This window comes from Lygodium microphyllum, chromosome 17 (assembly GCF_053477565.2).
Source record: "Lygodium microphyllum isolate KBCC chromosome 17, Lygodium_microphyllum_v1.1.10, whole genome shotgun sequence".
Taxonomy (NCBI): domain Eukaryota; kingdom Viridiplantae; phylum Streptophyta; class Polypodiopsida; order Schizaeales; family Lygodiaceae; genus Lygodium; species Lygodium microphyllum.
The window spans coordinates 1,280,943-1,294,983 of NC_141151.1; the positions used below are offsets into that span (position 1 = coordinate 1,280,943).

Consider the following 14,041-nt stretch of genomic DNA (forward strand, 5'->3'; position numbering starts at 1 on the left):
TTCAACCCACACCGGGCATTCACGTTGAAGCAGGCGCTGAAAGTCTGCCATAGGGCGCCATGGCACAACATGGACTAAAAGGCGATCAAAGAACAATGGCAGTTTGGACAGGAGATCAGCCCGATGCTTCTCTGATTTCAGCAGCACCTCATAGAAGCCTCGGGACCCAACAAAGATCTCCTCAACACACTCCCCTTGTAGTAAATGGTGCAACCACTGGCGAATATGAGAAAGCACTGGAATCCTGCCAGTGAAGAAGAGTATAACCGCACGGTCATAAAACACTGAAAAAGAGTGCAAGACAGTTTTCGGGTCCACCGTGGCTTCCAGAACTTCTTCAGTTCCCAAGTCAGAAAAAGCTTCATGATTATGCTGGACATAATCGCCCAGCAGGGTATTGGCAAACTCCAGCAAATGCTCCCAATCAATCTCTTGCGAATCCACAGAATCAGAGGCAATCTGAGCATAAGAATGTTCCTGATGACCCATTGTCTCTTCGAAAGTATGCTTGGAGCGTTTGCCCGCAGGCGGAAAGTCAGAACCAGGAGGCATCTCCTCTGTGCAAGGAACCATATCCTCGGGTTCCTCTGTATCAGAATCCGGACCAAGGGCTGCCACCGTTTGGTTGATAAAAGCCATATCCAGCCCAGCCATGCTTCTGTCCTCTCTCTCTGTTTCTCACTCTCTTGCTCTCTCACTCTCGCTCACTCTCTCTCTCGCTCGCTGTACAAGGACAGGTCAGTTCTGTACTCTGTATCGAGTCTCCGTCATGTGCTCCCCGATTATGTGTCTCTCTCTCTTGCGCATCACCACAAGATGTTCTTTGCAGGCACCCACCGGCAGCAGACCTTACGTAGGGCAGACGGGACAACAGCGAGAGCGTACCGGGTTTCGGGATAGGTGGTGCAGGTCCAGACGACCTGGTGTGCAGCAGGCGACCGCGCAGGTTCAGGCGTCAACGGGGCACAGGTACAGCGAACAGGCGACGGCTCTCTCTCCAGGCGGATGTCTCGCGCAGGAAATGGGACGCCAGTGGATGGCGGGTCCCGTCCAGCACGCAGCAGAGGGCGACGGGTAGGCAGAAGCGGGGTGCAGCGAGACGTGGGCAGAATGGAAGCGACGAGACGACGTCAGACAGGGCGCCGTGCAGGAAAACGTGTCCGTGTGTCAGATGGCAGCAGACCCGCCATCGCTCTCCTCTCTCTCTCTCTCTCTCTCTCTCTCTGTGGCCCAAAACTGATGTCTTATGCTCATTTACAAGGATGATAACACTAACAAGGATCTCAACGCAAATGAAAGTAACAAATTACATCAATAAAACATAAGAATCCACAAGGTTAGGCAAAATCCATGCAAATAAGTATGAAAAATCACACTAACAAAGAGCACCAAACCATCGAAACTATTTGGCGAAATTTGTATTAGTGTCCTTGGATTAACACAACTCCAGAGGAGGAGATGACGGACATCTATACATGTTGCTCACATTTCTCACACCTAGTTTAAACTTCTTCTTCTTTTGTTTTTTTGTGGAAGTAATACATTAAAAGTTGTGTTTAAATTGTGATTTTCATGACAAATTACAAGACTTTAGGAAAGCGCTTGCACTACACATGATGTTGAAGCATATAGGTACTTCTAGCCCTTTTTATCCTACAAGCTAAGCTAATGGCCTCTTTGCAATACTTTCTTTCTTAAAAGTTGCATACATGCGGGATTTCTTGCTTTGTGCAAAATTACAAGCAACAAATCTATGAAATTCTGTGATTGGTGAAACTCTACCTTATTGTTTGCTGGTGTGCTGTGTTAAGATGAAATCAAGGATGACACTTTGATGACAAACACCGAAAGACAGTATCAACTGACAGTCAAGCTAGATATCAGCTGGCTTCAAGCACTATCAGAAACATGGCGACAGTCTCTGCTGAAAGCTCGCAGTCCAAATAGTATAGACCTTCTGAGGTTTTGCATAAGCAAAAAATCTGATGAGGCTTCATGATCAGCTGTGAACATCATCAAAGGAATCAACTGGCTGCAGTTCACAGCATAGGAGGGCCAGTGACTTCGATTACAAACATTTGCTTCAACAAGAAACAATGTCTTCTCATGTGCAAAAGCTTCCGTCTTCTTAAACAATGTCTCTATCCCATGTGCAAGGGTCCTGCCTGCAATTTCTACCTTTCTTTCAGCACGTTTATACAAGGCATCTGCACCCTGCACAATCTTGAGCCACTCACACTGAATCATCCTACTCTGAATCATACATATCACGAATGATTGAATCTCTCAAAGTATTACCTCCTAAGAAAGCTTGGCTCCAGCTTCTTTCAGCAAAGGAATTAACCTTCCACTTTGATATAAGGCCACAGTATCTGCAAGTGCTGAGAGATTCAGAACGTCGTTCGAGGTGAACAAAGTGATTCATTTACAAGAAATAAGAATATCTATTGAAGTCCAGAGTGTGAACACACCATCACATCCTCCGATGTGTTTGCCTCCTGAGCAAATCCCACAAGGAAAATTGATCAACAAAGGCACCCAAAGTAACCAGAGCGAAAAGAAACCAACAAAAACTATACACACACATATATAAATAGTTCTGAGTTCTGCTAGATCATGTTTCAAATTGCAAATAAAATATGTTTCAGAATTTGATGATCAAAGAGCCTATAATCCTCTCGTTCAGACTATCTGTAATATCATCATTCATGTATCATGTTAGGTACTAAAACAACATATTGTGTGACACCATCTCTTTTGTTCTGACCCCTACGCATTTGATAAAAAGTGTACAACTATCAAGACGTTGTTAATCCTTCAGTCCTTGATTATGCAAAACTCTTAAGGTAGTTGCAAATTAGTATCACAAAACCATGATTATGAACAGATACTAATTGATCTTTGATCTGAATTTATGCGAACAGATGTATTCTGGAATTGATCTTCCAAGAAAGCAGGAGAAAAGGGCCTTGATGCATGATTTCCTTAAGCAGCAAGAAGTATCGCCTTACCAAGTAATTTCCCAAGGAAGAGATCCAGATCCTCTTATAGAATCTGCCAGCCTGTCTATACTACGAAGGAATGCAGGCTTTATCATCTATAACTGAAATTGCAGAGGATTACTGGTCCTTCAGTATGCATGAACAATTGAGAAAAAAATTCACAACAGAATTCTTCACATGATCAATAATCCCCTCACAGAACCTTCTCTTCGTTAGTCCCATGGGCACTAGATCTCTTCTTCGTAAGCCATCCAGAGTAACGTTGATCACAGTAAATGACCATTTCAAAGACTAAAGCTAAGAAAGTACAAGATATTGAAAAGGGAAGATTCACAATGGTTACATCAAGATGCCTTGACCATTTCAAAGACTAGAGCTTAGAAAGTACAAGATATTGAAAAGGGAAGATTCACAATGGTTACATCAAGATGCCTTGACTGCAGGGAGGTTTTTTTCGTGTACCTTTCAAAATATAGACATCACCTAACCTAACGAGCACGTGAAAGATTAGTGTTTCGAGGAATGCTCAAGCCAAAAAAATCAAGATTGCTTCGTCAAGAGTATACTGGCTTACGAACGCTAACCCAAAAATAATTATTTGGGACTTAAATAACATACTGGCTTACAAGATTGCTTCGTCCCAAATTATTTTTAAGGTCTTTCTACAAACCCTAATCCTGCAACTATTTGGGATAGATGGAGCACCTCAGTTCCATAGCACACATACAATTGTCAAAAGCTCAGACTGGTTCTGGTGCATACTCGGAACCTAGTTTTTCCATCCATTTCTATACCGCATATGCAGACACCAGATGGGTATGAAAGCATGATTGGAGTATGATTTAGACCATGCAACTGAACCATACATTGCCCTAGGATTTTATTCAAACAATTAAGGAATATGTGATTAACTCTAGTCATGTATATCAGACTTAGTACTTTGATAAGCAAGCTGAGAAAAAACAATTAATTCAACTATATTTACTAGATAGCCTAGTATGTCTGTCCCAAAACAAAATTTGATGGCCACTGCATCATTAATTTCAGAAAACAGAAGATTGATCGTCCTTAACACATCAACCACCCAACTTTTCAAGGTTCAAGACTCCACTATTTAAACCAGCAACTCCAAACGATTTTTGAAATTCAAAAAGCAGAACAAGTTATTTTTGCACCAAAAAAAGAGTTTTTCATACTCCTTAATTCCATGTGTTTTTCATATGCAAGTATAGGAGTATGAATGCAACTATGCTTGGCATCATGGATAGCATCAGTTGCACCACATAATAGGAATGCCTCTAAAAAGGTAGATTTAAGATGCGCATGTGAAATGCTAAGCTTAATTGCAAGGGCTAGTTTGGTAAATGAAATCCTACATGATAAGTGAGACTAACATTTAATTCGACTCAACTAGGATTCTAATCGCGAATAGGTCAAGTTGTCCTTACGACCATATTTTGACTTAGAGTCAACATGCATGACTAAATTGTACACTCTTGCGCAATAATCGCATGCTAATTAACTTGTACCAGCAACCTGAAGTACATGTCAAAAAACCTATGAACGGAAATGACTCTTTATCCAGTTATCTCTATTTGAGTTATGGTTTTTTCATGCATTAATCATATGGCATACATGAATTAAGTACAGTTCCATACATCGTGATCTTAAAGTTCAAGGGGATATACCAAATAGAACACTTCAAATATGCAGAAACCCAAATCCATTCATAAAACATATGAAACAAATTATAATTGACAATTTTATAAGAGCTAAGAGTTGCTTGAACCACCAGTCACAATAGACTGCATAACCATTATAGAGTGGTAATCACGAAAGCTCTAGTAACTACGGCTTACACGTGTAATCTCAAAAGAGGGACAATGTAAGCCCCAAAAACCAACTAGGGAGAACAAACAAAGTAGGAAAGTGGCAAAGCATAGATGTTAAATAATAAATATGGGTCTTGGGGCACTGGGCATAGGGCCTAGTTTTAGAGATTTAGGCATCCCCTGGATGGTCACAAGTAAAAGTACAGTCATTCTTGGGCAAATTTACACATTTCTGGATCAGGTTGGACAGATTCATGTAGTCACCAGCTGATCACAGCAGTTCTGGGGTAGTCCAAGCAGTGCAGCCAGTGTGCCACGTGGCAGGTAGCATTTTCACTGCAGTATTATATTATCATTTTATTTTATTTTATTGCAGCTGGACTGTTTTGCTGCAGTTGGCCAATAAAAAACCTGCTTTTTTTTTTCTCTGGCCTATTATTATCATTTTATTTTATTTTATTGCAGGTGGACTGTTTTGCTGCAGTTGGCCAGTAAAAAACCTGCTTTTTTTTTTTCTTTGGCCTATTTATAGGCTGGCTGCCTGGACTCACACATCATTTGATTCTGGTGTTTGGAGGTGAGAGAGCTCAGGCAGATACATTTGACAGCCTGTTACAAATCTGCTCCCTTTATGCAGCGCTTATTCACTAGATTACTGCGTTCCACTGTCTCTTTCTTCTCTCTCTCTTTGTGTGTTTGTTTTCTTTCAGTCCTATAATATGCTTCCGCATTCACTACACTTTGACATGGTATCAAAGCAATGTAGAAGGACTGATTGATCATAGGCAAAGACCTAAAGAGGAGATTTCAGTGCGACAAAAGGCTGAATTTTCAATGTTCAAGGGTGAGTGGGAGGGATGTGCATCAGAGCATGGTATCATTGTCTAAGTGAGACACAAAGCTGACTTCCCACGGAGGAGACCACCCTAGACTACCAGGCAGGCTTGCCACATCAGCATTTTGCTGAAAACGCAGCTTTCTGCCTGGAGGCGTCCGCTTTCCTTGTGCCAAGTACCCGTTTTGCTGCCCAGTTCCTCTCGTGCTGGAGACGACAGGCTTCCCCAATCAGGTAACAGCCTTCTGCTCCAAACACAGTGTTTCTTGGTCAGGTAACAACTCTCCTCAACAAATGCACATAGTCCTTGTGTAGACAACACTCTATCTCCCCTAAGTGAACCCTCTACATCGACTTCCTTGTGATCCTTTAGCCATTTCCTCCTATTTCGGAGCTATCTACTGCCAAAAAGCAGATTTTTGTGGGTGTCTTGTAGGATATCAAAGATATCTTATCATATGCCTTTCATGGCATCCTCTTTACAAGTGTCCGTACTCCTTTCTTTGCCCAATGAAGACTAGCTTGATGGTTCCAACTACTCACTTTGGTCATGTAAGGTGGAGTGTATCCTTGATACCTTCGATCTTTGGGAGTTTGTTACCCACCCTATTCCCCATCCAATGGAAGATCCCACAGTTGGATCATCAATGGATCCTGTGGCCTTATGGGATCGGCTCAACTCTAGAGCCCGATCTTTCCTCTTTATGAGCTTACAAGATTCTTTTCTAGTACATGTGTGCAAGTTGCGGAAAGCAGTAGATGTGTGGTCAAAGCTTGCTTCTTTGTACCATTAGTAGACATTTGCCCACCCGATTACTCTAAATTACGGATGCTCGCTATTGATTATTCTTCTTCCATGAAGGATCATATCGATAGGTTGGAGGACATGAGGGATGAGCTTGCGTTCCTTGGCAAGATGATCTCTTCAAAGGATATGGCTATGATTCTTTTGACTCGGTTGCCATCTCCCCGGTTTGATGTCTTCTACACCAGCCTTCTTATATCAAGGACTCGTGAGAAGCTTCTATGGGAGGAGCTTGACCCACTTGTTTTGGAGCATAACGAGCGCGCCGAAACAAGCGGCTCCACCTCCACCAAAGCTTTTGTTGCACATTTTGGAAAAGGGAAGAAGAAGAAAGGAAAGTCAAAGGCTAAAAGACACGAGAGTTCTTCATGTTCTAACTCCGACACAAAGAAGCCTAAATGCCTATACTATGGGATGGGGACACATCTAGAGGAGAAATGTTGAGAGAAGTACCCTCACCTTCACCCGGGAGCAAAGGATGGAGATACAACATCCGAGCCTTCTACCTCTACTCCAGTTCAGCATCTTGTTGAATATTCAGATCACCCATAGGCTGAATTTCCACATTGCTCAATGGAGCAATTGGCTGAACATTATGTTCACTTATTGAGGCTCCAACTGTATCGCCAAAAGAAATGGGCAGAAACCCTTCAAATACATCATTGGCAGCCTGATATGTATCAAAATCAGCAAGGGATAATTCTGATTTTTCATCAAAAACCACGTCCCTACTGACAAACACTTTCTTAGAGACAAAATCATACAATCTATATCCTTTGCTCTCACTGTTGTACCCTACAAAAATGCATTTAACAGCCTTGTTGTCCAACTTCTTTCTTAGTACCTTGGGAATGTTGTTGGGAATAGAGGGCCATCGTGCCTTTTATATGTGCACTGGTGTGAACACACTCTTAGCACATTGTACTTTTATACATATATCTATCTAAAACCTAAAGTGGTACTCTTGTCATTGTACCGAAAAACGTGTTCACTCTCTACTCTGCTCACTCGCACTCTCTCTGTCTCCCTCACTGCACGTAAGGTCTGCCTACCTCGATCTCCATGCCTATCCTTGCCCTACAAATGTGAGCATACACAAGACATCCAAAAGTACGAAAATGTCCAACAAAAGGTTTCCAACTATTCCAAGCCTCAAAAGGCATAACATTCTTAAATACCTTGGTAGGGCACCTATTCAAAACATGGCAAGCACACATAACTGCTTCCATCCAAAAACTATGTAGCAAACTCTTTGCTTTCAGCATACATCTGATCATCTCCATGAATGACTGATTCTTTCTCTTTGCAACCCCATTCTGCTGTGGAGTATACGCAATAGTGTACTAATGGACAATGCCTTTTTGCCTCAACAATTATTCAGCATGGAAGACATGTATTCCCCCCCTCGGTTTGAATGGAGAGCCTTAATCCTGCTGTCAGATTTATTTTCAGCCAGTGCTACCAAAGCCAAAAATGCATCATACAGCTCTTACTTTTTCACCTATGAGTAGACTCAACAAAAACGAGTAAAGCCATCAATGGAAGTGACAAAATAATAACAGCCACCCAATGACTTTTTTTGCATAGGGCCACATACATCCAAACACACAATTTGTAATTTAGTAGTTGCATTAAAAGCAACATCACGAGAAAGCAAAAAACAATGCATTTTTTCCAATATGCATCCCTTATATATATGCTAAAGAGGTCTCTTCAAGAGAGGTAAGCCATCTAGCGTCTGTATATGTTCCATAAGCATCAAGCTGCTATAGTTGACATGTCCCATGAGAGCATGCCATAACTCTGCCTATGACATAGCAAGAGTAAGAGTAAATGCTAAATAGACCGACTGATCAACTAAATAAGCATCTTACTCATATAGTCCATGACATAATGTGCCAGTCAAAACCAAAGTCATGAGTTCTTTATCTTTGACCATACATTTGTCATCATCAAATGTAACTTGCATATATCACACTTTGCCAAAGTAGAAATGAACAACAAATTTTTCTTTATTCCTAGCACAAATAATACATCCTGCAAACGGAGAATAGAGCCATCAATGGCTGTCAACATAATCTCCCTAATATCTCTAATAGAGGTAAGATGCATTGTTGGCACACTGCACAGACTTACCAAAAGGAGCTACAATAACAGAGGAAAACAAATCCCTGCGAGATGTAATATACCTAGAAGCACCACTGTAAAAAAATCAAGTGCTAGCATCCTCAGTAGAGCTAAATACTCTATCAACCCAAGAAGAGTCATAACTGCAAGTTTAGAAACAATAGTCACGGTCTACAATAAAAGAGGTGGACTCAATAGAATAGAAGGTGCATCAGAAAAACAGACATCCCTAACTCCTTCTCCTTGGCTATGCGCTTCTTACATTCTATGATGTAATGACCTGGCTTCTTGCAATAGTGGCACTTGCCCTTCTTGACTTGCATGCCCCCCTGTTTCTTGCTGCTTTGTGAAGTACCTGAACTCCCAGAACTCTGCGGAGCATTTTTAGACTAGCTACTCTTGCCCTTTTTCCTTGCCATAAAAGCCTGTTCAAACGCTATTACATCCACCCAATGTTCTTGCTTATTTGCTCTCCAACTAAAGAAAAGTAAGTGGTTGCGGGGAAACCCTCGTAGTGAGATTTAAGGCTGTATGAAAGGCCAAATAAGAGGGCGGAAAATGAATTCAAAGTAGTAGAGATCAATTGCGCATCCAAATAATACTCATCTGCGTTCATAAGCTGCTTACGCAAGTCCTAAATTTTGTTGAGATTATCCTGTATAGAATCACCTTCATCCATCTTCACATTCTCAAGCTCTTTCTTCAAGAAAGATGCATATCTCATTTTTACGAGCAAACATCTGCTCAAGTATTATCCATGCTTCTCATGAAGAAGCTCCAGACCATATGTGCAGAATGATAGATTGCTGAACTGCCAATGCAATCAATGACGATGCTTGAGCATCCTATGTATCCCAAGCCTTTTGTGCTGCTGATCTCTAGGAAAGTGGTAGAGGTGGAGCGGGCTGAGAGGGCCTTTGTCCACGCCCTCCTGGAGGAGATGTTACAGACGCCACAACTCCAAGCCGAACTTCTTCACCACTGACATAATCCCAATGATTCTTCACAGAATAGTTGTTGCCATCCAACATATCCTCCTTGGATACATATGTAAATACATCACCTTGTCCCTAATTGGCCATGATAAAGGTCACTGTTCAAAAGCACAAGACCAAGACTTAAGCTGGACCAACCTGGAAATCTGAGAAATTCCAAAAATTACAACAAGGACCCTGCTGTAATTAGCAAATCTGATCACACTTTGTCAAAACTATCCAATGTACAAGCTGTCCAATGCACAAACAGTGCTCAGCAGCACACAAAATGCAAAAGCCCCAAAATTTTGTTGTCCAAAATGTGCTAATTCAGTCTATTGCAGACTAACGCTGATGTACATTTGCCAATGTCTGAGTTGAATTCAATAGCCCAAGTTTCTGGCCCAAAAATCAAGAAATCTCTGCAATAAATGTGCCCCAAACATATGCAGAAACAGAGATAGGCTGCCCGGGCACAAGCCCCTTTCTGAAGATCAAATCTGAATAAAGAATTGATTTTTTTTTCTTTTTACCTCTGATTCTGATTGAGCAGAGCTAGACCAGAGACGGGCAAAACTGGCGGACCTGGCAGTGCAAGAACAAGGCACAGGCATAGAAACAGGGCGCTAAAACAGGTCACAGGTGCAGCCTGAAGTAGTGGACCTACAGGTGGTGACGTCGGCAAACTAGCGGCGTCCAACTAGAGCAGGTGGCTCAGCTGGCGAGCTCTGCAGTTGCACGCGGACAGGCTGCTGGTGGGACTGCTTGTGGCGGTGGACTTACTGATGATGGCCAAGAGCTCAGCTGAGCTAAAGGTCAACTCTGATACCAAATGTGAGAGGAAGCACAAAGATCGAAGCTCAGTTGAGAGTACAGTTGACAATGAAGAGTGTGTGAGTGAAGACACAACTCCCAATGCAATCTTGAAAAGAGTGCGATGCGCAAATACCAACCCCCCTTAAACCTTAGGGTTGTTAACGTGTGTTCACACTTGAAAGGTGTAAAATACGATAAGTACCCAAACTGTATAACATAGGCACATAAAATAAAGGAGAATAAAACTAGGGAAAAAAACCTCTTGTAAGGAAAGTAAAAAGTACCCTAGTGTCTTACCGAGGATCATTGACAGTCCTCTGTGAGCATAGGCATGAGTCAAACCCAACACCTTGATCTTGTTGATGAGACAAAGGTTTGTATCGTATAGAAGCCCCATAGTGACTCCTTCTCTATTAGCAAGACGAAGGAATTTAGGAATGGGTGCACAAATCTTACAATCATCTTAGCATCATTCCAAAAGCTTGCTCTCAAAACAATTTCATTCACTTCCATTCGAGTGATGAACACTTCAATTGTCTCTCCTTCAACAAACTTCTCTGCTACCAATTGATTCTCCAAGTTCTGAATCCTTGTTTGATTTCGTATTTCCTACTGACTCCTCAGTACGTTCCAGGCTTCTAATGCCTTGGTTGTATGATGAATCTAGGTCAAAACATTGTCAGAACAACTTGTAACTAAGACACACAATGCATTTGCATTTGGAGGAATTACAACACTCAAATTTGATGGGTCAAGGATGGGTTGTGGTTTTGGGTCAGTCCCCAGCATCGTCTCTAGAAGCTCATAAGAATCAAGGATAGTTGTGACTTTAAACTTACACGAAGTATAGTTTGCACCATCTAACTTGGCTTCACTGAAAGTTAGTGGATGAATTCTCAGTGTTTGAATTGTCAGTACAATAGCAACAGCACCTGATGCACCAGCACCACTACCTAATGCAATAGACAACATTTTCAGCTTTTAAAAAAACTAAACCATAAATGGATATAGCCATGACACTTATAATAGGCATGTGCCTTACATCTAACCATTCATCACAAACAATGCTACATCCATATCTCTTCCACTTGTCCATGATGTCAAGCGAGTCATGGTTAATGCATTTAACCTCATCCACAAGGTCCTTTGGGCATAGGCTGTGATATGAAGGTGGTTTACAGCTTTAATCCACTTGCCCAATTGCCTCCAATATGCTAAGAAAATATGGACTCTTTGCTTTCCAAAATGGAATATATTCTACATAAAAGAAGCAACGAACAACAATGTCTACCTCCTTTCGTGCTTGCATATCCCATGCTTTTGGCAAATCACCCTGTGATTTGGATACTTTCTTCTTTTTGCACACATGCTCGTGAGAGCTAGATTACCCAAGCTATCCAACACTCGCATTTGCATTGCTATTGCCATTGATACAAGAAGCATCTCCCAAATATGACACAAATGCATCAATGTTTACCATGGAGTCTTGCACCCCAACCCCCACATGCAATCAATGACATGCATCCTTTGCACTTTCTGCAGCTGCATTACACTTTTTCATACCAAGTCCTATCAAACCCAAAATGTGTGCCCTTATACGTAGTGGGCCACCATCCCAAGTATGTCCACAATACTTGCAGCTACATGTATTCTACCCTCTTCCAATTGTTTTCACAATAGTCACATTGTCCCATTCAGCTTTCCACTTTCTTCCAATCTCTGAAACCGACATAAATTGAATGTAGATGTGACATCGTTAGTGTCAAATGAACACATTGGGCTGTAAAAGCTTGCTACCTTTTGATTACAGCAAAGCCCCAATTTCCAAATTAAAAATTTCAGCCTTCAAGCTTCAGCTTAGAGAGAGAAGCTTCAGGCTTTACACTAAACAGTGCAGGCTGATTACACTGCACAGCGGTACACTGCAGTCTTTGAAGGCTGAAAGAGAGAGAAACAGAGAAAAAGGTCTTCTCTTCAATATTCAAACTTCATGGTTCAGATTTTAGCTTTCGGATCTTAGGCTGTGAACAGTGACAATGCAGTCTGAATACACTGCACTGCTCAAACGCTGAGAGAGAGAGAGAGAGAGAGAGAGAGAGAGAGAGAGATCTTACCCAATGGTCAGAAAGTTTGGGGCAGCAGTGTTTCTAGGTAGGCAGCTGTATTTCCCACAGTGACTTTGTGCAGGGATTCTCAACCATTTTCAGTCAAGGAAGGTGATTTCCAAGCTGCGCACATTGATGGACAAGTGAACAGGAAAAAGCGGCCGACAATCGGTCATTTTTTAAAGTCTGCCCGAATTTTTATTCTTTTTAACATCACATCTAAAATGCAGTTTTCAATCGTCTGTTTTTCAGACATTTGTAGACGTTTGAAATTTTTTTCAAGCGCATCTGAAAACAACTATACATCCATCTATGTAGTGGTCGAGCTTCTTGCAATAGTGGCATTTATCCTTGTGTCTTGAGCAACCTTGCCAAATGGCTGTTCCACATCAGCCTTGAACTAATTTTTCCCTTGTTGCTTGCCTTTGCCTTTGCCTTTATAGCTAGAAAGCATAGCTACATCACTTGATCTCAAAGCCATATTCTTCCAAGTTTGTTTCTCTTGCAACTCTTGAGCAACCTTGCCAAATGGCTGTTCCACATCAGCCTTGAACTAATTTTTCCCCTGTTGGTTGCCTTTGCCTTTGCCTTTATAGCTAGAAAGCATAGCTACATCACTTGATCTCAAAGCCATATTCTTCCAAGTTTGTTTCTCTTGCAACTAGATTGCCATTGTTTGGTCAAGGGGGCTGCTTAAGCCTTGTGCTTAAAGGGCTTGAGCTAAGGGGCTGCTTAAGCTAAGGTTTAGCTTGAGAAGGGCCCTGCTTTTGAAGATAAGCTAGGAGGCAACTCGAGGATAAGCACACGACTATCCAAAATACAATGAAGTGAAGTGAAAAGAAGAGAAGAAAGGTTGCATATTGTGGAAATAGAGCTCAAAGCTCTTGAAGTTGATTGATTGGTTGCAAGTTTGTCAGGTATGAAAGGTACGGTACAATAAAATACGGTACTAATTGGTACCTTATGATTTTATAAGGTACAGTACAATATTAGTATGGAAAAAAAAACCAAAAACTTAGTTATTTTAGATTATAGATAATAGAATATATGTTTAGAGCTAAAATAACAATGTCACTTGAGTTAATAGGATGAATACATGAGGATAACAAGGAAAAACCTCGTACACAACATGTGCAATGCGCTACTAGAAGACAGATGGGAGTGTATATGTAATACATCAAAAAACAAAGTAAATTTTAGGGTGGATGGACAAACAGGCTCTTCATTCTTTTGTGTGTGTGTGTGAGACGAGAGAGAGAGAGAGAGAGAGAGAGAGAGAGGGGGGGGGGTTTTTTTAGAAACCCTTCACCCGCAGTTTGCGTTTTCGCGTTTCTGCTTTTAGGGTTTGCAGCCCCAAAAAGGGGTGCCATCCTAGACTAACTGTGCCTATTTATAGACCACTCACTCATTCATTCCTTATGGCTGATTCATTCACTCTGTCACCTCTTCTCTCCAGCCTCTCCACTAGCCTCACACCCCTTCAAGAGGACATTGCGGTTCGTGGTTCGTGGCTATCTTCATCATCTTCCTTGAGCTACGGCACCC

General features: G+C 41.7%; 1 protein-coding gene across 3 annotated transcripts in view; it reads right to left on the minus strand.

Moving 5' to 3' along the window:
- Positions 1-1,424: 1,424 nt before the first annotated feature.
- Positions 1,425-14,041, minus strand: part of LOC148021493 (glutaredoxin-like) — a 72,138-nt gene continuing 59,521 nt past the window's right edge. The window contains exons 4-6 of one of the 3 annotated variants that reach the window (XM_087696903.1): positions 2,472-2,498; positions 2,299-2,372; positions 1,425-2,165 (exon numbers count right to left, since the gene is read on the minus strand). In XM_087696903.1, coding sequence (XP_087553029.1) covers positions 2,302-2,372; positions 2,472-2,498 — 98 coding nt within the window. In that variant the 3' untranslated portion in view covers positions 1,425-2,165; positions 2,299-2,301. Of the gene's footprint in view, positions 2,224-2,298; positions 2,373-2,471; positions 2,499-14,041 lie in introns of all 3 variants that reach the window. The other 2 variants (XM_087696902.1, XM_087696901.1) reach the window with 2 other exon arrangements.